The sequence below is a fragment of the Harmonia axyridis genome, chromosome 2 (assembly GCF_914767665.1).
Source record: "Harmonia axyridis chromosome 2, icHarAxyr1.1, whole genome shotgun sequence".
Taxonomy (NCBI): Eukaryota; Metazoa; Arthropoda; class Insecta; order Coleoptera; family Coccinellidae; genus Harmonia; species Harmonia axyridis.
The window spans coordinates 17,676,856-17,702,485 of record NC_059502.1 but is presented as its reverse complement, the minus strand read 5'-3'; the positions used below and the strand labels follow the sequence as shown (position 1 = coordinate 17,702,485).

General features: G+C 31.2%; 1 protein-coding gene and 1 long non-coding RNA gene across 2 annotated transcripts; one reads left to right on the top strand and one right to left on the bottom strand.

The window, feature by feature from the left end:
• Positions 1-512: 512 nt before the first annotated feature.
• On the top strand, positions 513-25,616 carry LOC123673607 (putative ATP-dependent RNA helicase TDRD12). Its single transcript, XM_045608190.1, has 18 exons — positions 513-835; positions 1,686-1,892; positions 2,325-2,644; positions 3,322-3,555; positions 4,942-5,192; positions 8,333-8,899; positions 8,979-9,222; positions 9,440-9,830; positions 10,778-11,147; positions 13,015-13,206; positions 13,282-13,436; positions 13,499-13,621; positions 15,387-15,900; positions 17,996-18,476; positions 21,129-21,520; positions 21,812-22,167; positions 22,524-22,729; positions 25,044-25,616. The coding sequence occupies exons 1-18, from the start codon at positions 677-679 to the stop codon at positions 25,390-25,392; spliced, it is 5,511 nt and encodes a 1,836-aa protein (XP_045464146.1). The 5' UTR covers positions 513-676; the 3' UTR covers positions 25,393-25,616.
• LOC123673612 lies at positions 1,306-4,919 on the bottom strand. The gene is made up of 3 exons (XR_006746510.1): positions 4,742-4,919; positions 3,924-4,167; positions 1,306-1,545 (listed from the first exon to the last, which is right to left on the bottom strand). It is a non-coding gene; the product is annotated as an uncharacterized LOC123673612 (long non-coding RNA).
• Positions 25,617-25,630: the final 14 nt, after the last annotated feature.

Here is a 25,630-nt window from a genome sequence, read left to right as displayed (position 1 = left end):
CTCTCACTGTTCCTCAATTAAATTTCATATACCTATATTGATTATTATTTTATTTTGAGTCCAACGGTAAAAGAGAGGCTGGCTCGCTGGATGCATATAGGTCATAGCTGTTTGAACAAGTGCAGAAAATGTTGAAAAAATATAAGGCTAAAGTATAAGTTTAATTCCAACTTGATAACGCAACTGTTAAACTTTACAGTCTACAGGTTGTTACAAATTTCACGAAAAACAGGCTATAATTGTATTGTAAATCGTATTTTTTGAACTATAGGTTTTTATGCACATACCGCGTACGGTATGTTTAAAAAAAAATCCAAATCAGGCTAGTAGCTTTGACGAAAATGGTTATTAAACTTTTGCCTACTTTTTAGTGATGGGTTAATTTCTTGGGGAAGTGTATTTTAAAATATCTATTTTCTAAAAACGATACACGTATGGTTCTTTGCGTTTAGAGTGAATTTGTTTTCGACAGAGGAATAAAAAAAAATTCAATCAGTAATCTGCGATATGAGCACAGATCAGTCTTTGAAATTAGTCTTCTTTGGCTTTCTTTGTGGTACGCGAAGGTTATGTTAAGTTAAACGTTAATTTGAAAAATATAGTTTTGTTAAAGTGAGATATGCGTTTTATGAAATCGAAATTAAAAAAAATTGTCAAGTCGTGATTTTATGAAAAAATGGATATAAAGGAAATAGAAATTCCAATTTTTCTGCATCCCCACTTATTTTGGATATTTTGGAGGAAAGACAGTAAAAAAAGAATTCAACTACAAAATGACCTCGCTAAGGAATATTCTGGGATAGATCAAAAATATGAAGAATTTAATATCGGAGAGGTAAGTATATTTCTTATAAGTCAGAAAATTTTGTCGAAGGATTTTTTTTAATATAGCAGATTTTATTATTTCTTCTCTGTATCTTTATGTTGAAATTTCAATATTTCTATTCATTGTAGAGAATACTATTCTCTACACGTATTCTCCTCGTACATTACTTGCTTCTAAGTGATTGAAATTCCAATTAATGTTCTTTATGCATTGTGTTTTCAACATAGTAAGAAAATGTTTCCCTGATTAAAATCTAAAGGTGCCTACTCACTTACTGGCAGCCTGTCGATTTGGAATAATAGATTTGACCTGATACAAATCTGAAATGAATTACACAAGATGCAATTATATCATACCACGTCTAAAGACTGAGACATGATGGCCATCGTGACTCTCATTACAGATATTTTCATGAGATCTTCAGCTTGTCAAGTATACAGTTCTAAAAATTTCACTCAATTAAAAACCAAAGAGCTCCAATCATTCTATTATTGCATGATAATGAAAAAATAAAAAATGATTTTGTTTAAAGAATGAACGCCCAAATAAATTAACTTTTCCATATGAATTTAATCCTTCTCAATCTAAAATAATCTCTTCTTAATGAATTCCATTAAAAAGTTGTTGCTGTATTGCTCATTTCCAACAAATAGATGTCAGAATGTGTTGAAAGTCAGGACTATGGATTTAATCTTTATAGCTTGCTGTATGACAGGTTGCTGAAACAATAGGCTTATTAATACTCATTTGGTCTTGATATGAAATTTTATCCACCCAGAATGATTTTATTTAAAATTAACATGAAAAATTTCAGCTCTAAAGCAATATTGATTATTTGAGTATAATTATTTTTTTCAAGATTGTTGTGGTGAGGAAAAATCTCATTTGGAAAAGAGCTGCAATAGAAAATAAAGTTGAAGGTAATACATATGAAGTTTGGCTAATAGATTATGGTCATTTGGAGCACACTAGTACAGTTTATAAATTGAATCCAAAATTTGACTTGACTAAACTGCCACCTCTTATTCATGAAGCTTGTTTATCGAATGTTGTTTTCCTGAATGAGGTAAGCATTAATTAAATTGCACTTATGTATTCACTATGACTATAAATTTTGCACATTCAAATTATGAGTGGCACATGCCTCCGAAGGTAAGTCATAGTCCATGAACACTGAGCAGCACCAGCCGCTGGAAATACATGTGTGAAATTCCTTTAGAGCACCATCTAGCCTTCTAAAAGTAAAGCAGGGTTATGTATTACATTATACTTTTTAGGGCCGGTTTTTTCATATCTGAATAAAAAAATTTATTCCTCCAACAGAGGTTTTATCTATGAACAAAACATGCAAAAGGAATAAATTTCATAATTATCATGTGAAAAAACCTGCCCTTAGTGTGAATTTTTTTTTTTTTTTTTAATAAATAAATAAGTTAATTCTAATATGAAGGTTCTTATGATTGGAAATATTTACCCAATAGTATGATTATATTTTTAGGGTTTAAATATTGAAGATAACTCAATTGTTCAACAAAAAAATACTCTTCCAAATGCTGGAGCCACAATCAATGCTCTTCAGTGTATGGGCGACTACCAGTTATTCTTCAAAAAAATTAAAGAAGTCAACAAAACAGTTTTTGGTGATATCATGTACAAGAAAGATGGTGAAACTTCTTCTTTGTCCAAAGCTCTCATTGATAAAAATCTAATGATAGAAGATCCAGAACTTTTTGCCAAAGTTGAATTAATTAGAACAAATTACAAGGTTTTATATTCAGCAGCTTTAAGACAAGCCAGCAAAAAACATGAGGATTCCAGGTAAGACAGATATTATTTTATTATATATTAATTTTTCATGTTTACTTACCAGATATATACGAATTTCAAGATATGGAAAAAATATTAGTAGCTAAACCAACCTGACTTAATACAATATTCTAAAATATATTTATGAGAAGACTACTTTATTTTCCTAACTTTCAAATTTTATATATCTTCATAACTTGTTGAAATATTCCACTTTAATTACCACAATTTATACTTTTTGATTATTAGTTGTATTATTATAAAAAGAGAGGAATCTATTAACTCAGTAACAGAATTATATCAAAAAGGCAATAGGGATTTTGCATGAGATTTAATTGAATGTGAAGGCTATAATATCAATGTTCACTGAAATTATATTTAAAATGTCAAGTACACTAACTATTTCAAAGGTCTGTCTTTTAACTGGTTTGAAATACTTTATTGTAATGTCATTGTGGTGTTGTTTATTAGTATGTGTGCATGTTACTATGTTTATTTTTTTGTAATGTTTGCATATTTCCAAATGGAGAAAACACATTTTTCATTTGTACCTAATTTGAAATCTGATGTATTTGTGCATTTGGCTGATCTAACTAGGTGTACTTTTCGCTTGAACAATAACCAGTAATGTTGTAACATATGCAGTGATTATATATTTATGTATATCGAGCTTTATTATCGTTTCACAGGTTTTCTTTTGATTTATCGCTATTAATGGATGAAGTTTTCATGAGAAGTACATCAAGGGGGATTTCTCTTGTAAATAATAGCCAATTACAATCTAGTAAATCAAATACTTCACTAAAAGCAATATCTAAAAGTGAAATAATAAAAAACTTGAGGAAAAAATCTGAAGAACGAAAAATGGAATTGTTAAGCTGTACTGATTCAGAGAGAGAGGATATGCAGGTAGAAGGTGGAAGGTAAGTTTGGAAGAAGAGGGGTAATTTGGATAGATTCAATGTGGTTAATTATGTCAACTCAGATATTGAGTTTTTGAATTTTGAATCCCTTAACATTTCAAGCTCCCTTTTCCTAAACGACTCAACAATAATGTAGGGCACACATCTTAGGAAAATGTTGACTTATGTTAGGTTAATAATTTTAATTGTTCTTATTTTGATTATTGTTTTATTCAATTACCCTTAGTTTATACAGTTTGAGTTGAAAATTCTACAGTAGAAACTACTATATTTGTTGAAGTAATTGCCTTTTTGTATTACTTTTTAATTCCATCTTTATGTTCAAGTTTATCAATCATCTGAAGTTAGATGGCATTATATTGTCTTACCTTAAGGAATGTTTTTTTACTTCTCAGATTTTATTTTATTGTTTTGTTGAGTTATTTTATCCTATAGTATTGTTGGTTTCCATATAGGCCTTTGTTATTCCCATGTATTTCCGTCTCTTAATACACTCCATGCGTATGTTTCTTGATTTTATAAATAACATCAATAATAAGACATCAAAAAATACACCGTGTTGCGGCGCTTTACAATGGTTTGTCTCCTGTTTTGGACTTGTTTGGAGCCTCTCTAAATTTTTTAAAAGTAAAGTACTTATTATTTAGATTATTTTTGCCACTTATAATTTTTTTTATGTTTATTGGATGTTTGTTTTCTATTTTCACAATTAGTTTAATTTTTATTTTCAAATGGGTTGTGCTAATAAATAAATGGATCAAATGATCTTGATCATACTAAATTAACTGAAGAAATACATTTTGGAGTGCATTCTTGTCATTTCTTTTTAGCAGGTAGATAATCAAAAATTTGTAAATTCAAACAGTTCAAAGCATTCATAACTGTTATTAGTTGTTAGTGAAAATGAATCTTTTATATATGTTATTGTTATATTATACACTATATATGTTGTAAATTACTAAATGCACAAAACAAAAATATTTTGGCACATCTTATTGGGAAACATCCCTGAAATTATTTTTCAATATCAAGTAAGTATCAAAAGCACACAGTATCTGAGTTAAAAAAGATCTTAGTGAATACATTTATGGCTTTATTTATGTTAGTCTGTTTAATGTTTGAAAGGTTTATGATGTTTTCGTAAACATAAATGAATCTGAAAAAAAAATTAATGTCAAATACATACATGGTTAGCCTTTTCTTCAAAATTGATATCTTGATTTTAATCATCAACTTTATCAATGTATTAAAATAGATGTAATTTGGGATAGTAATCGATTCTTGTATCAATTTATCTTTGATAGTTTCTGAATAAAGAAGCTCTTTATGTCAGAAATGATAATCAGCTGAATACTCTCAAGAATTGAGTCATAAATTTATTTACAGAACTCCTTCAGTAAATATGGATAAGCAGTTTTCAAAAGCGTCAGTACTGAAGAGATTGATAAATCGTAGAAAAGCGGCTCTGGAATCTAAAAATCAATCCTGTACTGACGAAGTAACTAGTGGTTCAGAAGCAAATGTTAATAGAGATAATAGCACTTCTGTTGCTTCAAAGTTAGCTGCCTTGAAGCTGAGAACTAGAAAAACACAAGCAAAAGAAGATCTTATCGACACTACAGGTGGACAATCAAAAGGTATGTTTTATCGGATGCTCATAAAATGTGAAGTTATTTACGAATCATTGAAGAGAAATACTGATTTGTAAATTTGATGTGTTTTGCGCCCTTGTTCTTAAGCACTATCATTTTGACCAAATGTTTGTAATTTTCAAATCTTGAATCGAGAGATGCCTCAAACTATTGGCTTTGACTCATTGATGGATAATCGAAACAAAAATTTGTAAGGATCAATTATTTCATAAAAAATAATTACTTATAAAACATATATACACAAAAAGGAACATTTAATATATATGTAACATGCCTACAAACTAATCTCTCAAAAACAATTCTTGTGAAATAATCATCATCATTTACTAGGAATATAGTTTGTCCTTTGTGTTTCTTATAATACCAATTTCAAGAATCTCCTCTTCATATTTGCAAACCACAGAATCAATATCGAGTTCATAATATTGCAATATTGAAATAATATGACGAGAATGATGCAAAAAACCGAAAACATGGTGTAAGTGTGTATCGATGATGAATGCAAAGATCATAGATGGCAAAACAAAAGGCGATAAAGAGGATAGATAAAGAAAAATAATAAACCTCGGACGTGGAGTGCTTGTAATGCAATAAAAATTTATCATATTGAAAGCGATAATAAACTCGCAAACAGTGAAAGAGTCTGATTTTTTACTGCCGTACCTATTTCAGAGAAGAGTAAAATATAATAATATATAGATAATTGGTTTCATGGAAAAATGTTAGTTCTTCGTCTTGGTGAGAATTCTGAAATTTTATATTTTGGAAGCCTTGAAGGCGTAATTACCCCCAGTACCCCCATATCTACCTCCTTGAACAAGAAGGCACACTATTAAAAAAAAAATTGAAAATTTCAATAAAAAGGTCATTTTTACATGAATTTAGATGCAGAGTGACATATAAAAGACGAAAAATCGAATCTTTCGAGTTTGCATTCATTTTTATATAATATGATTTTAATTTTATAAGAAAATTGTTTGAAAAAGTGATTGCAGTTTATCTTTTCATAGCATGTCAAAGACCAAGAGATTTTTTCTGAAGATCTTGTGATCAGAAGATTGAATGAAGTATATTGAAGCAAAAATCTACATTCGAAATTCCATGAATAGAACAAGGGCGCAACAGAACCCAACTTCACATCAGAGCTTCTTTATTTAATGTATGCTATGTTTGAGTTTCCTTTCAGATATTTTGAAAGTATCATCCAGAACTGAAGAACGTTTTTGATTGAATTATACTTCAAAATATGATATGTTAAGTTTTTAAATTTATTAGAAATTTAAATTTATTTATTTTTTACTCTTCAAAATTATGTTTCTGTTGATAATAAAGAGTTTATTATTGGTTTGGTGAATTGATTGTATCATTCTCCCAAATTATATTTTGTGTAAAGGTGCCCGAGAATTAGTGGTTAATATTTCAACAACGTATTCTACAATCAAAAATAACGGGGAAAGTTCAAATAATTAAAATAAAAGCCTTCAAGAGTGAATCCCTTAAGATGGCTGTTATTTATTTCCTCTGGTATTTCTGTTGTTATTTGGAAGCTTTAACTACCAGAGTGAACATACAATGTGAATTTCAACCAGGTACATCCTAAGCTGGGGAATTCAAGGGTAAAGTAACTTTTTGTATCCCAATATTTTCAATTTTTGAGCCAACATCTACAAAACCAAATATTTTATGATACCCTTCTGTTTTTGTGATTGGATGCATTGTTATAAAAAATGAACTGATTTGAAAACTTCACATCAAATGTTGCCTCACAATTGGGAAATATTGAAGTACAAAAATTTGTTGAGAACTTTTAAGTCTCAGTTTTGAGATACACATGAATGAAATTTTCATAGTGTGTTTAAAATAGTAGTTAAAACTCCTGCGTAACAAGAAGACATACCAAATTCAATGATTTTTAGTTTTGGAGAATATCCATTTTGGGAGTCTTTACCATTTTTCAAAAAAAAAAAAAATTATTTCAACTTCCCTGAATATTTTTGACCAGGGAATATGGTGGTGAAGTGACCAAAATTTCGAGGCTACCTTTATATGACATCCAAATCTTTTCAGATCACACCTACTAGTTTTCTCATAGTTAAAATAGATGTGATAATCTTGATTTCACTAAAAAATAAGGGTTCAACACTAAAAAGCAATTTGGTAAAAGTTCTTGAACAAGGCTTATATTATGAGAAACAGCTGTTTATAACCAATTCAAAATAACCATATTACCATTCAGCTGAGCGAATCACCCCAATAATCAGATCTTACTGATGGCATTGGAAAGGTCACCAAATGTGTATTAAAATTGGTTACTTTAATTTTCTCCTTATTATACTGGTTGTACATCAAATTTAATTATAGATTCCTCTAATCAAATAAAACACTTTCTTTAAATTTCATGTACAACTTTGAGGCTCACCCTATATATTCAAGTAGTCGTGATAGTCTTGTTTGTTTCAATTTCAAAAAATATATGTAGATCAATTAACTTTAACGCAACTCAGAGATTTTTTTGTTTCTAATTGCAAGTTGCATGATCGTATAAGAAACCTCTTAGGTGCAATTGCTCAATGAGAAATTTTGGGCAAGATTGATGGAATAGGTGTTCCTTTATTTTACTTGAGTAGCTTTAGGTCTCCCTTGTGACAAGTAATAAGTAGCATTTAATAGTTTGAATGTTGGGAAATTATTGATTTTCATTTATCAGTTGCTTTATTTCTGACGCCATTCATATTGTTGAGGAATTTAATTATGGTTATAATTTTTTATTTAATTCAATATCCTGAATTTTAACATTTATAATTTACAAATAGGATTTTCAAACTTTGGGTTATTTAATGAATATCAACTGATTGTCATTCTTTCTTTCATGTTGTTAATCATATCTAGCACAATTTCCAAAATAAGAAATTTAACTGCAAATGGTTAATGGTTGATTAAAGTTATGAATGAACCTCTACCTACACCAAAAAATAATAATTGTCTGAAAGATGTGTAGTAGTACGGCCTAAAAATTCTAATCAAAATCTGATGATTTTTTTTGGCATCCCAACTGATGTTTATACATACTTTTTATCATTGTGCAAAAAATATTTCTTGTTGAAATCTTTGAAATGACATTTCAGGTGAGGTAATTGAACCAAAGCTACTGAAGTCAGAAAATGCTATATTTATGCCTGGAGGAATGAGATCTATGCCAAATAAGAAGAAAAAGTCTAGTGATGCATCATCAATTTCTGAGAGAAGTGATTCAGGGAAATTAATTACGAATAAAACATGTACATCTAAAAAAGAATTTGAGGTGAAGGAAGAGATCAATAAAAGTACAAAAGCAGAACATTTCCCCCATTCAAGAAATATAATGATTAGAAAACTGGTAGAAAGAACTAAAAATGTATTGAGTAATACAAGTGATGCTTCCGATTCAGATATGATAAGAAATAAAGAATCTCAAAAGTGTTTCATTGAAAAAAATACTTCTAATATCCGTGAAAATGACGCACCTTGTGAAGAATCAATAAGTGGAAACATTACTGAAGATCCTTTAATGAACAAAAGAAATAACAGTATAGAATCAAATACCACTCTTAACTCGGATCTTGAAAATAGCAGAAAAAGCTCAGAAGAGCAAAAAAAAGCTGAAACAGATAGGGAGGGTATAGATGATCCTACTAAACCACAAAATGCTGTAGGTGAGTAATCTGCTTACATCTCTGGTGAGTATGGAATTTTATTTGATTTGTTTTTTTTTTTTTTTTTTTTCATATCAAGATTCCCAGATGGTGGTTACTCCATTTTGCAACTGTAGTCAGTGTAAATTTTGGACTTCATCTGAAGGTTGGGATATTGGAAACGAAAATTTTACCGAAGAAGAAAAATGTAGAAAAAAACAAATGAGGCCACCTAGTCTTATGTTGAAGGAACCTAGAGAGGAAGATATAAAATTAGCCTCGGTGGATTATAAATTTATGACTAAACTTGAGAAGAACGCTAGCTTCAAAATCTTGGTGCATGGGTTTGTACTTTGTTTCCTAATAATTATTGTATACTTATCTTTACCTTGGTCTGTTAATTTCTATTTCTAATTTTTCTATGATTATAGTAGTAGTAATGCTTACTAATGTAAATTAATTGACATCAGTGCTTCTCACCAGATAAAATTATATTCACAATAACAATTATATTATTCAAGTTATCTCCTAACATTGATTTTGTGTTAATTCTCATTTCAGTCGATTGATACCACCAGCTGTTGATCGGGTGGTCGAAGCTCCTTTTCATCCTGCCATTCACAGAACTCTCAGCAAGCTTAAATACGTCCGAACCAAAAAAATTCAGTCCTATATCTGGCCAGCCATAACTCGTTCAATGAATGTATTTTATGTTAACAGAAAAAAATCTGGAAAGACCTTAGCTTACCTACCCCCTCTTTGCTCTTTTTTGATAGAAAGAGAAGAAAGATACAGTGATTTGAAAAAAGGAGGTCCTATAGCTATTGTTCTGGGAAAGACTTCAACTGAATGTGAGGAGATCTACGATTTGGCAAATAAATTGGTTGAAGGAGGTGGTCACAACAAACCGAGGATATTGTTAGTGACTTATCCATTTCAATTTGTTAACTTGGTGAGTTGAATTGTGGAAAAATTTTTATTTCTGAATTTGAGATAAGAGCAATTTTCTTGTTTATTCACTTTAATAAAACAAAACTCATTTAAATTGAACATTTGTTTTGAATAAATATTATGGAAATTGAAGGAACAAAACTCGAATAATAAACATTATGTGTCTCAAAGTATTGATTGGATAGAATTTATAGATTAATGAAATTATTCTCTTTTCATTCTCTGAAAATTATAGCAGATTCCCAACAATATTGAAGTATACTAGGTGTTCATTTGAAATAAGTCGCCAGAATAAATTATCTTGAACAAAATCTTATCAGTCAACACACCAGTATTTTAGACATCTTAGTCGTGACATAACTCAAATTTGAGAGAAAAGTATCTATCTATAACAGTTATAAATAAAAAAAATAAATAGTGTCTTTATTCAGAAAAGAAAACAAAACAATATATCTGGCAATCAAGACATCCAGGACAAAGTCTAGCGGAGCTAATATAAGTAATGATTTTTGCAATTTCCTCTTTTTGCTTGTATAACAATACTAATACAGAAAGTGTGATATTAGTCTATCAAAATTTCATGAACAAAACATATCCTCAACAATGAGTTGAAAATATAAGGTTTGCAGCTCTGTAATGAGTTTGAAACAAGAGTCAAAAAGGCATAGTGTAACAGGGGATTAATCAATATACATAATATTTGATAAATATGGAACAAATGCAAATATTTTTTGTATATTATGCAAACCTTTCATACTCTGAAATCCACACAATATAAACATAAAGACAAAATTATTTACTTTTATATTTGAAAGTCGCATTATAAACAAAATTTGAAAAAAGCATTGGTGATTTTAAATTATGTTTTCATGTATTTAGAAATTCCATAAATTTTTTTATTACAATGGAAAAAATTCACTTATCACACATGTTCTATTTCTTTTTCAGAGTTCGGTAGACATGCTCATTACCATTCCTCCAATTTTAATTGAACTATTGAAAAAAAATGCTACAAACTTCAAGCGGCTCTGTCATCTTGTTCTTGAAAATTTAGATGTTCTGCTTCTGAAATACAATGATGAAATGAAATCCATCATTGCAGCAATTGAAAGTATGCTGTTACAAAGAACTATTCGACAGAACGTTCAAATGATTATGAATGGTGAACATTGGACATTGAAAGTTGAGAAATTTCTTATAGATCTAAGAGATACACCACTAATATCTATAGGGGATTATTTAGAAGCTGCTATTTATGGAGGAATCAAATTAAAGGTCAAGTTGTTAGAAGAGAAGGCCAAATGTGATGCTGTTGTTGGTGAGTAGCCATTGAAATTTTAGATCAGTGGTGGGATTCTGTAAGGGCAAAGCGAAGCGAAAACGTGACGAAACGACAGTTTTGCTCGATTCGGTATTCTGTAAAGGGATTCGGCAATAGTCGTGTTTGCCGAAGCAAAGAACGACCTCATGACGATAACGAAACATTTTAGGGTTCGTTGTCATTACGAAAAGTCCGACGACGTTTTTGATTGGTTTACTTTTACCACGTGACCAAGTCTTAAGCATCATATTATGACACTTGAATGATTTCGATTTCGAGGTTATAATTTTGAATGTTTTGCTTCACAATATCACAATTCTTAATATTAAGTTTGAAATTAATTTTATTAATTATTGAAAAATTGCGTTATGAAAGTTATCTTCAAGAAAAGAAGAAGAAAAAGAAGAACGATGGAGTAGGACAACTTTTAAGCGTGAAAGTGGAGTACCCAATTGATTCGACAGATAAGGTTCCTCTTTAATTTCGAAATATCTTCAAGTGCTTTTCTCTGTTGAATGAGGTTCCAGTCAAATTTTCTTCGAGTGCTTAAAATTCCTGGTATTCCACATTTTTCAAAAAATTTCCCTTTATTTTGGGTCTTCTCAGAATCATTAGGGAATTTAATTCTTCCTTGGAATACATGGTTAATCAATTTAGTCACTTCACTAACACAACGACTGACCATGGGTTGACTTACTGCTAGCAAATATTCTTGTCCAATACCGCGTTGGTAATTTCCACTGGCAAAAAATTTCAGAGTTATCAATATTCGCTGTTCAAATGGCGTTCTCGTGTTCCTCCAATAATTATCCATAAATGGTTTCAATTCATCGAATAGAACGTGAACTAAATGTTTCGACAAACGGAAAACGTCTATGAATCTCTCATCCGTTAAGTTAAATGGATCACTTCTATCTCGAAGAAATCTATTCTCCTCTCTTGTAAGAGTTAGACGAACTCTTCTTGAGATTTCCTCGTCGATGATCAGAATCATTGAAAACATGATGAATATTTCTTTATACCTATACACACTATTAGTAGACTCCCCGAACTTATTTTGTAGTATGGGTAGGTTTTGTAACTGGAATAAGAATGAAGGTTTTAAATTATAATCCATTGAACGAGGTTCCATTTCGAATTTCTTCCAGTGCTCAAATAAGACTTTTTGTAATACTCAATATTTGCATTCAGGTGCTGTATTCAATTAGCTAATTCATTCTTAATGATAAACTAAATAGTTTAAAATAGTATGAAACCCTTTGTTAAGTAACTTCCAATGAGAGTCATAAATCAAAATATAATTTCTGACAATACTCAAGTTAAATACTGTGGATTATTCAAAGGACATTACAGCTAGAGTCCATAAAAGGGACTCTTATCTCATTGCTCTTACTAGAGATTATCTCAGGTACCTTATATGTCAAAACCTGCAGAATCCTACAGTAGCTTAAATATCTACTTATTTGCAACGTTGCCAATGTTCCTTCGTGTAAAGTCGGTAAGCTCCGACAACGAAACTAAAAGCGTAAAGATAACGAAACGATAAAGAAAAAGACGCTTACAGAATACCGCATTCGCTTCGCTTCGTAACGTTATCGCTTTCGTTTGCTATGATAACGAAAGTTACAGAATTCTACCCCTGCATAAATAATTACGATCGAAGAAATTCAGAGAATTTATAAGAAATTTTCAATGACTTTGAACATAATAATCCTTGTTATGAAAGTCAATTTATATCTTGGTGTAACAATTCGAATAGAACCCATAGAATCATGAACTGAAAAATTTTAGAATACAAAGATCAAAGGGTTTTAGCAAATCGACAACTGAGTAAATAAATTATTAGAGTAATACATGTTTGCAGATATATTGAAGGATAAATGGAAATATTATAAATCAATAATAATATGCAATGCGAATGAGGAAATAGAAAAATTGAAGACTGTCTTAGATTTGGCCAGTATTACTTACATACCTATAACTGATGACCTTACTACCGAGCAAATTTATCAGAATGAAAGCAATTGGGAAAGTAATTGTGCAGGCCAATATAATGGTAGGATATTTGTTAATTTTCCATTTTCTTGATTTTTCATGAACTTGTTTCAATTAACCAATTATATACTTTCAGTTTTAATTTGTACTGATGTAGTCCTACACACAATGCTGTCTATTACTAGTGCTTCCCTAATAATCCATTTCTCATTACCATCTAAGTGGAGCTTGTGGCTGAAGAGATTTTATTGTCTTCTTGAAAATTATACAAGCCCTCTTACAAAGAAAAAGGTGAGTTGGAGTTAACAATTATTGTTGAAAAATAAATTGATTTGTTTCTTCTCTTCTACTAGGATAATTTGAAATGTGAAGGGTACATTTTAACAGATGAGTTGTGTGTGGACCAAATACCCAGATTGCTATTGCTCTTGAAGAACTATAATGTTTCTTTAAACCAATTTGAACCTGTGTGTAAGGTAAGCCAATAACTTTTGCTGCAATATTTCCAATATGGATATTAAGTTGAGGTGTCGATCAATATTGTGCAAATACTAAATAAAAACGCTACAAAATCTAAACAAAAGTTCATTTTTCCCTCTTACCAGAATTTGAGAAAATAATTTATTCTCTATATCAGTTCAACATCTTGAGAAATAAATATTTTATATAAATGCTGGTGAATGTAAGTGAAGCAAAGGAAAAATGAATCGAAAAAATAACCAATACCAATTCTCATCACGAATTGAATATATAAGCACAATCAAAATGAGTACATCGGCAAAATAGCACGGGGTTAATAACTAGCACAGTTTGGTGTAGGTTTTCAAGGTGGATACAATTGAATTTTCGGATTCACCTCATGCCATTGGTAAAATAAGCTTACTATAGATAGAAGCATAAAACTGGAGTATGAAATTTCATCATCTTGACTGATTATGTTATGATTTCTTACGTTATCTGAATTAGAACTCACATATTTTTCAGTTATATTTTTTTATATCATTAATTTGGGAAGGTTTAAGGTCGATTCATATTATCCGATATGTATCGTTTCAGACACCAAGCGAATCGATTGTCGGAATACTCATTCAATTGTCATATACTCATTCAAGGAGCGTTTCAATTTGATTCAGGCAGTGGATAAATTGAGGTGCGAAAAATGTTATAACTTTCACGTGAAAAACTATGTGCTATTGCATTATTACTGGATAAAGATGAAACAAGAGAAAACTCAGTAAGAAGATTTTTGTACACCCAATATTCAAAAACAGAACCATCTTGTTTCAATTTGTCGGCAATTGCCCTCCAAATTTTTTCTTTTCATTAGTATCGTGATACAATCTATGATTTAGAATTTAGATTATATAGAATTTCCTGCTCACGCATTAAATATATGAATTTTTCGGAATCCATTACCAACGAAAATTACGTATTTCAGAACGAAGCACAACTGTCTGCTAATAGTGCTAATTCACATTATCCGTTTAGACAAGTTCCGACACGTTCTTACAGACTCCGCCCATACGATATCAGACAAAATATTCTTTCGAAAAATACGGAACGGATGGCGATTGACACGATTGGTGACGGAAAATGTGAATTACTTCATATGAAACGCATCAAACGATATTTGTCGTAAACGATTCGCTTGGTGTCTGAAGCGATACGTGTCGGATAATATGAATCGACCTTTAAAAGTGAAATTAGTAAAAATGAGGTTACCATTGCATGCCAAGTTAACTCTTTTATGTGGTTTCATTCACTTATTGCGTAAGACATACTCTGAAACCCCACTATTTTTTTTTATATGAATATAATCAAACAAGTTATAGTATATCCAAAGTCACTTGGAGGAAGCCAGAATATTTCTATTTTACAAGGGTTGTCCAAGTTTCCAGAAATTCCTTTGGGGCCAGTGAATTTATTGATTTATTGCCTAGCAATACTTTCAAATAAACCCCGGTATTTAGTAGATCGCGGAATCCACTTCACAGGGACATCTGGCCAAGCGTTTTTATGGACTAGTTTAAGTGACTTTGGATATACTATAAAATAAGCTTACTTCAGCCAGTCCTAATTTGAAACTTAACCATTGCTTAACTTTCCAATGGTTCAAACTGAAAATATAATAGGCTTATAGAATAATCAGAACTCGCCAATATCTAATTGATTTTAATTGTTTTTGGCCTTTTATTTGATTAGGGTATATTTCACTTCATTCATTCATCAATTATATTTCAGCAAATGGAGGTAGAAAAGGAAGAGGTCAAAATTGCAGCTGAATTACCATTGTGCTCTTCTTTAAAACAGTTCGGTTATTGTCACACCGTTAGTTGTCCTGATAGACATCTTCTTGATCGTGAATTGGATTGCAATTCTTCGTTGCCTCAGAATGGAACTATAAAATTCAAAATTTTGAAATTAATTGATGTAAATCACTTGAAAGTTTTCATTATAGAGCATAAAGATATTGAAGGAAAGATAACAAATTATAAGTCGCAAAAAGGCCTTGAGGATGAGAAACTGACGTCATTATTGAAAGTAAAGAAAGAAAGAGCTGAAAGCATCAAGGAAAAATCGTCTTATGCATATTGGGATGAAGAAGACTTCAATGATATGTTTCGAGAATGTTTAGTAGAAAAAATAAAAAATGATGTGGTGGATATATTAGTAATAGACAATGGAAAAAGAACAACCGTAAGCAAGAGTAAAATCTTCAAGTTACCGGATGAATTCAACAAGAAAAATGATATAAGTGAGTTTTCCTAATGTTTTTTTTTCCTTCAAACCTTATTTCAATGCTCTCCACAAAAAGTGATGGATGAAGTAGCATTGCATATTTATATATCATGAGTTAATAAGTTTCATGAGAATAAATCATTCTATGTTGTCTGATATGGATAATAGAGTAGTGGGAGTTCCAATAACGGTAACAAATAAAGCTTACCAGTTGCTTATTGGACAAGTTACACTGATTAGATGCTTATTCCAGTCAAATGCAGCGTCCAATGAGAGGGCAGAATGTCCCGCTACCAGTAATTCTGTGACATTGGCTAACACTGCTCTATTATTGTAAAATTGAGTAAGACTATCACAAAGAGAAATTTAAATATAAACCCCCACGGCCGTTCGTACAAATGCTAAGCATATAGTAGTTTCCTTATTATGTTGGAGCTGTCACATTCTAACTTTCATGTAATAATGTATGTACAGGGTGGGCAAATAAGCGAGGTAAGCGGCTATATCTCACGAACCCCCCATCGTAGAGACTTGCGGTAAAAAATTTTACCACTAATGTAAACAAAAGAAACCACTGAAATTGTTTTGAAGTTCATACATCCACCGCTAGGGGGCGTAATAGCTATCGTCGAGTAGAAAAATGCATTTTACTCGAAAAATTTTCATATTAAGTTGGAAAAAAAATATCATCACTGTAATTCTTGGAAAATTCTCTATCTGTTTGAATTGTCACTTTCGATTTTGCGACATCAAATAAGGGTGGGGGAAAGATAGAAATCTGACTGATTGAAATGTCTGTAACTTCAGTTTGGCTCAACATTTTTGAGCAAATTAGATCTTATTTGAGAGACAACATCTTGTTGATTAAGGAAAAAATATACTCATGATGAATTTGATTCAGCTGCTTCCGATAGGAAGCGCTAAGTCAGAAGTTCATTGTTTTGTTCATTTTTCTCTGAAATTTCAAATGTAATGATAGGATTTTCTTAACAGTAACAAAGATTTCATTGAATTTGCATGAAAAAACCTGAAGGTCGCAAAGCGATAATTTCAGGCGTTCTGAAGTTATGGCCGAAAAAAGATATTCTTCAACTGATGCACTGCGAAAAACCAAATTGAGTCTTCAAGTTCTAACAGAAACAGAAATCCCATCAAATTTATATGAAAAAACCAAAAGGTCGCAAAGCGATAGCTTCAGGCGTTCTGGAGTTATGGCCGAAAGAAGACACAATTTAGTTTTTCAGTGCATCAGTTGAAGAATATCTTTTTTCGTCCATAACTAGAGAACCCCTGAAGCTATCGCTTTGCGACCTTTTGGTTTTTTCATACAAATTTGATGAGATTTCTGTTTCTGTTAGAACCTAAAGACTCAATTTGGTTTTTCGCAGTGCATCAGTTGAAGAATATCTTCTTTCGGCCATAACTTCAGAACGCCTGAAATTATCGCTTTGCGACCTTCAGGTTTTTTCATGCAAATTCAATGAAATTTTTGTTTCTGTTGAGAAAATCCTATCATTACATTTGAAATTTCAGAGAAAAATGAACAAAACAATGAACTTCTGACTTAGCGCTCCCTAACGGAAGCAGCTGAATCAAATTCATCATGAGTATATTTTTTCCTTAATCAACAAGATGTTGTCTCTCAAATAAGATCTAATTTGCTCAAAAATGTTGAGCCAAACTGAAGTTACAGACATTTCAATCAGTCAGATTTCTATCTTTCCCCCACCCTTATTTGATGTCGCAAAATCGAAAGTGACAATTCAAACAGATAGAGAATTTTCCAAGGTTTACAGTGATGATATTTTTTTTCCAACTTAATATGAAAATTTTTCGAGTAAAATGCATTTTTTTACTCGACGATAGCTATTACGCCCCCTAGCGGTAGAGGTATGAACTTCAAAACAATTTCCAGTGTGTTCTCTTATACACTTTAGTGGTAAAATTTTTTACCGCAAGTCTCTACGATGAGTGGTTCCTGAGATATAGCCGCTTACCTCGCTTATTTGCCCACCCTGTACATGATATAATTGATCATATAATGAAATATTCACTAGATGAAAAATAATTAATCAATTTAAAATACCTCTTTTCTTATTGTATTGTTTCAGATTCTTGTTCAACTAATGTTATTATAGCCAATTTCAAACCTCCCTACAAAGATGAAAATTTTTCGGCAAGAGCTTTTTTCAAACTTAATGGCTTCATAGAAGATATTGGATATAATGATAGTATTTTTGTTTCTAACATTTGTTTGCAACTTGGTGATACCATTTGGGTCAATACTATAAGTGAAGAAATCAAAGTATTCAACCTAGATTTGCAAAAATCAAATTTATCTAAGGAATTAGTTAAACGAAAATTAGCAGAAATAAATCTGGAACATATGGAAAATCTTTATTCGGAGTGTAAATCAGCAGGGATTGTTTTACCAAAATATGATATTCCCATTGAGGAGAAGCTCCTTCGAGAACCTCCACAAGAGAAACCACAATGGGCATTCTTAGAAATGAATGATTACAACAAGGTTTATTTCTCAAGCGCAGTTTCCCTAAATGAAATATATGTCAGATTAGCGAAATTCGATTCTTTGTGAGTATTGACTTCATTGACAATAGTATAATCATTTTATTCTAACCTAACCTAAAATTGAAATGTTATTTTTTTTTCTTTACAAATGTAATTTTCAATATTGGGCAATGATAGATCAGATAATCGTTCTTGAAGCACATTTTTATTAAATTCATAGCAAAAAACTTTCCTCATAGCTGGCACAGCTCAGTGGAGGTAATATGGTAAGGATAGTGTATGAAGAAAAATGCACACTAATAATGTTAATAATAAGCTGGATATGCGGGACGTCAGTGGTAGAGTGCTAAGGAGGCGGGCGTCTGTCATACAAAAGCTACGCTACAAAAGTTTCTTTTAGTTATCCAAGATCAAGTTATCTCAAATTATTTTAAACATATCATAAAGGATCGAACTATCATTGGCGATCGATGCCGATATGGGTGTCCAAGAATGAAATAGTCTAACATATTACGAGTGGATGTCAAATGTTTGCAGGTAACGAATATAAACAAAGACATGATGCAGTAGGGAAGATACTTCACCAAGAATTGGCAATCATTTTAGCAGTAATGCAGTGTGAAAAAGTAGCATACTACAAGTACAAACCATCCTGGGGAATAAACGCTTTAAATATATTGGATTGAGTGAATGTTTTCCTAGCAGGGAAAGAGAAAGCCGATGGCGAAGAGAGTTTTTTTTACTACACTGATAGGCTGAACTATTTATTTGTGACCTCAAACTAGTTACAAAAAACTTGCCCCAGGGCCCACAAGTGATGGCCTGAATAAGCTTGTTCACACAATATCCAGAAAAAACTATTTAGATAATTTTTTATTTTATTGAGTTCTATGGCTTCTACTTCAGAAGGCGAACATGACTTAAGTGAACGGAAACTACCGCGCATTTGTCATCTTTACTGTTCAACTCTTCTTTACACTATGTATCATATGTAGTACTTACCATTTAGTATTGAATAGTTCAGTACTCAATGGTATTACCTTCTGTTTTCTTGGGATTTGTCGTACTCGACTGTGCGTAACTTCGTGACAGCTGAAGCAATCCTACTGCGATGTTTTTGAGCAGTGATTGTAAACATTATTTATTTCCAGTACCTAACAAGGGAAAGTGGACTTCATGATACGGAATCGGCACCAGTGGGAATATACTCGGAGAATTTCAAATTCTGGTAACCACCATTTTGCATGATTGTATTGGAGAGCTTTGGTACAGGATTTTTCTAACATAGGTACAACTGCATGTTTATGCTGGAAGCTTTGGTGAATGCTGAGTTAATGTTCTCAAAGTTTATATGTAGGTTTGGCCTAGCGGTTGGAAGCCGCCGCTGTACATTGGGTGTTAGAGCTCCTGACTACAACAAAAATTAATAGTGATATTTCTCGATGTAACAATGGAACAAAGAAGTAAAACTTACACAGAACACCTTCTGGCAGTTCTAGTCCCTAGTCCTAGGTTTCAATAAAAAAATATTGAACTGCGCTAGGTATTCTGGAGTTCCTACTTTCAAAGATCAGCCAGGAATGTTTTCTATATTTTCTAAAAATAGCACATACAACACTATCGATAGAATAATACAAATATGCACATTCTATTCTAAATAGTGCAGTTCTTTTTTCCAGACCTACATCAAGTAGTAATTGGGTTTTATTGACATCCTTAATAATAATAATAATAAATCGACTTTATTCAACAAATGTACATACATTTGCCCTGAAAAGGCAAAGATAAGCTAAAGCTACTCTTAACCTTGTTATCTTAATATCTTAATATTTTTCACTATTCAGTAAAAGCCAGCGACAAGAACTTTTCTTTGATAGTTAGATGCCTAAGATGAGAGAAGGTGATGCATTCCCTCATCAACCTGAGTTTTTTCCCTTGTGATGTCAGCTTTACCCTATTGTTTACCCAACAGAGGATAGTCGAAACTTCCTCCGAAAACAGAAAATGTCTTTCCTGCCCAAGCCGCTGATCTTAGTATTAATGGAACCTAACTATCAGGCCAACTTACCTATGATTATTTTTTTTGCATGTCAAAATCTGACATTTTGGTGGTTTCATCTGATAGCAATGCATTATTCTAGCCAATAGTTCGGGATTATACTGATAACACTGCTTCCTTATCGATAATACCTTTTTAATATTGAAAAAAAAATTTTACTTTGAATTTGTCATTAGTGATAGCTTAAAGTGCTTCAAGAGGTTTATTGAAAAATAAACACAAAGTATATTCATTGCCATCACCCAAAAGAAGATTGAACATTAAAATTGTTGAAAAAAATAATCTTCCCAAATACAACTCGTTATTAAATTTTTATTAGATAATTTTTTATTTTCATCGCTCAAACTTGTTTATTTGATGCAAAAACATTCAAACAATTCGAATTTGGATGAAATTACTTGTCCTTATGGACTCATGATTTTATCAATCGGGATCTTTTCATATTTTTGCCAAATAAACATGTTTTCGTGGAAAATAAAAAATTATCGATAAAATTTGAAGCATTCGTGGTATTACCTTTGATAATAATTATGAATGAAATATGTACTTATTTTTCACGTCTACAAAATATCATTTAATACAAAGTACTACTTAATCTATATATAAACAAAAGAAAAAACCAATTACATTTATATTGAATTACTTTCTATTTTCAGACTCATTAATTTGGAAAAAGATATGACTGAAGTGGCGATTCGACAAGGATCCAAGCAAAATTTTGCTATAATTGAAGGAAGGTACTACCTTGCTAAAGAGCCAGTAGAAGATAGATACACACGTGTGCTTATAATACGCATCAAAGGTGATAATGCACTGTGTTTCTCAGTGGATTATGGTGATGAGGCTGTAGTCCCCTTAAAAGATATCAGATATCTATCCAATTATTTGATTAAAAAACTACCTTTCCAAGCTATTCAATGCAGATTATTTGGTATCTCGCCTATAGAAGGTGATGATGCAGTGGATATTTTATACAAAAAATTCACATTTGAGACCGATTCAAAGTTCTACAGGACTTTATATGCACAATGTGTACTTTATGAAAAAGGTTAGTTCTATTACTTTTTTTAAAATTTATTTTGACTGTTATCGATCATAGATTTCACTAACTGCTAAGCAGAAGTGTTGTAGAGTTCTTTACTATTGCTACAAATTGAAGCAATGAATGTAGTAATACTTGGGTTATAAGTAAAAAACTGATATTTTTTTCAACCTGTATCTCGAAAACGAAGCTTATAGGAATTTTTTTCATGAAAAGAGTTGTTCTATCCGATGCCAAGGTTATTGCCCTAAGATCTGGACCGCGAGTATATGGTATTAATGTAAATTTTTTCCACAGGAGTAAACAAAGGACAATCATTTTTCTCAATTCTGCTCAAGGATGTGGTTGAAAAACCAATTTTGTTAAACCAACTATTTATAGATTGTGGTTGGGCCGCCTTAATTCCTGGTGCTACAATCAGAGATTTTGAAGTTTTATTCACAGAATCTGAAGAGGATAGTTATACAGAAGAAGAAAGTAATGATATAGAAAAAATTAAGGAAATCGTCGAAACCTCTAAATCGATTTCTTCAAATCATATTGTCCCCAAAAGGCCACTGAATAATTTCGAATACAAGGAAGACAATGATGAATTAGAATTCTTTTTTGGCTCAGGGGATGAGGTTGATAATTTTATTGATTTTATGAATAAGGTAGGTACAATTGAATGGAAAGACGATATTTTTGTGAGTTAGAAAATGATAGGTTGCTGTAACGTTTTAGTTTAAACTATTTTCAAGCTTTGGAAGTTGGTGAGAAGTATAGCTTATAATTTTCTGATTGTCTAAAAATCAAAGCTATCAGAACCTACCTATTATTTTGAAATTGAACTTATGAATTTTTAAGGACAAAATTAGAAATACGTGATAATATGTGGATACTAAATATAGTTTTTTTACTGCTTACTGTTTTGGATATCTATTTAATTGATGGATACACCTTTATGTAGAATTTTCAAAATTCATAACTCACTTAGTATCCCACTTGACATTGTATATTATGATTTTAGATGAATAATACATCAAAAGAAGTGGAAAGTGAAAGTAAAGTGTGCAATACACTTCCAGCCATTGAAGCAGCACCATTTGAAGTAGATTATTTCACACCTGATGTATATTGGTCTCAAACAAAAAAGAAGATTGAAATGGTTATAAGACTTCCTAATGTGAAAACTTATAATGTTAAAGTACTGAAGTCAAATATTTTCAATTTTCAGTAAGTTGCACAATCTTTCATTTTATTGAAAATATTAATCATTAAATTAAGTAACATAACTAAAAAGTAAACTGATAGTTTTAAATAAACTGTATACATATTGAGCTTACGTTGTTACTATGGTTTTTGAAGTTGGTGATTAATGAAAATATTCAATTTATAAAGTCATCATCATGTTTAAATGGATCTGAAGTAACTATGTATACTCTTATACAGGGTCTTTCACGAGGAACCTCACCCATATTTATTCGGGAAACTACTGAACGTATTGTCATGAAATTCAGCACTTACAAGTATTTCACGATGCCGATGAAATCTAAAATATTTTCAAGGCATGAGCACCTCCGGTTTTTCCGGAAATGACGTCAACTTCCGTTTTTCAAATTAGAACACCATTTTTTTATTGCAGAAATAGATTCCTTAGAAAATTTCAAGTTATTTTGATGTAACATTTTTCAGTTTTGGTTGGAAAATTCGAAAAAAAAATCGAAAATAGAGCTCCGCTGAAACAAGAATAACTTCGAGGTTTTTGGATGGAAAATTTTCATTTTTGGGATTTTTCAAGATGTAAGATTGATGTATCCACTTTAAAAATCGAAATCGCGATTCATGATACAGGGGGTGAAAAAATCGCTTTCAAAGTTAGGGATGACAAAATCGTGAAAAATCAATTTTTTCAAATTAGAACCCCATTTTTTTATGGCAGATATTGAATCTACGTTAAAAAATAATGTGAGTGTATGCATCACACCCTTGCCCTAAAATGGATATTTTCTGAGTTATTCACAAAAAACTGTTTTTCGTCTTGAATTTTCAGCTATTTCTTTTCCCTTCACGCCAAAAAGATGAAATTTTCAGGAACTGTTATTTGAACCATGCTGTAGATTTTTCACCCCTTCTTGAAACCGACTTCGAGTTACTATTAGGAGAACCATGGCAAACTCTCGCAGTTATAACTAGAGAAGATGCTCAAAGTTTTGACCGTTAATTTCTAGACATTTATTTATACGTCTCAGGAATGCTTCGTGCGTTGCTCTTCTTATTTCATCGGGAGGAAGAGATCTGCAAAAGTGTTTAAAAACCAAATTGAGTTTCAAAACTATGAATCTAAAAATCTAAACAAACCTGAACGCATTTCTGACCGATGGCCGATTAGTTGAAATAAAGAGGTTTCCGATACAAATTCGAATCAAAATTCGCCATCTATTTAGGAACAACCTGTAACTTTTTTCTCTTGCATATTAGGGTAGTAAAATCTAAAACATGGTTTAAGTAACAGTTCCTGAAACTTTCATCTTTTTGGCGTGAAGGGAAAAGAAATAGCTGAAAATTCAAGACGAAAAATAGTTTTTTGTGAATAACTCAGAAAATATCCACTTTAGGGCAAGGGTGTGATGCATACACTCACATTATTTTTTAACGTAGATTCAATATCTGCCATAAAAAAAATGGGGTTCTAATTTGAAAAAATTGATTTTTCACGATTTTGTCATCCCTAACTTTGAAAGCGATTTTTTCACCCCCTGTATCATGAATCGCGATTTCGATTTTTAAAGTGGATACATCAATCTTACATCTTGAAAAATCCCAAAAATGAAAATTTTCCATCCAAAAACCTCGAAGTTATTCTTGTTTCAGCGGAGCTCTATTTTCGATTTTTTTTTCGAATTTTCCAACCAAAACTGAAAAATGTTACATCAAAATAACTTGAAATTTTCTAAGGAATCTATTTCTGCAATAAAAAAATGGTGTTCTAATTTGAAAAACGGAAGTTGACGTCATTTCCGGAAAAACCGGAGGTGCTCATGCCTTGAAAATATTTTAGATTTCATCGGCATCGTGAAATACTTGTAAGTGCTGAATTTCATGACAATACGTTCAGTAGTTTCCCGTATAAATATGGGTGAGGTTCCTCGTGAAAGACCCTGTATAGAGTCTTCATTTACGTTTAAGGACGTTTTGAAAACGATGTTTGTTGTCATTTTCAGTAAAACATATTACTATTTTATTTAGATTAATTAAGTATATTGAAGCAAAAATCTCTGCAAAATAATTACAATAATTTGAATTCAAACAAGCGTGCAAATGCTCTCAACATTAAGTCAATGCTTTTCCCATTTTCATTTTTGGTTGGCATAATTAATGTTTAGGTTTAAAAAGATCTCTAGGCTCTTTTCTTGAAATTTTATAAACTGTAATACATAAACTAGTTTCAATATCTCTTATTTGACTTGTTTTTTTTTTTTTCATGTTTAGTTTATTTTGGATAATGTTTGATAGATGACGGAAGATAATGATCTACTTTGATTTTCAGAACTACTGTTGATGAAAAAAAATATGTAGTGAACCTTGTTTTGTACCAAAGTGTTGAAAAGGAGTTTACTCATAAACTAGGAGGATTAGATGTTAAAATTATTTTGAATAAAAACAAAGAGGAAGAATGGCCCAAATTATCTAGAAGTAAAAATCGACTTCGAAATGTCCATTATTTGCTTAGCAAAGAAGAGTTGGAAGAAGATGAGGATGATGGAAAATTGTTCTTAGATTTGGGTAAAGATCTAGCAGATATATCCGAAAGTGAATCTGACGATGCTATCTTTGATGTTTATTCAGACAGAGACAGTGAATATGAACTTGATCTTCCAGAAGATGTGGAACTGTAAATACATCTAGCGTTAAGAAAACAAATTTTAGTTTTACACTTTTTCAAATCTTTTTCTAGAAAATCTTATTTTTATACGAATGATTACTTTATTACTTTTCATATTAGGACAAAAAAATTGTTGAATATGTTTATTACGTTTTTAAATAATTATTAATTGATAACTATTCTTGTTTTTTTTTTGGCAAAAGCCAGTGTTGTTGCTCAATAAAAATATTTTAGTAATCTTGATCTTATCT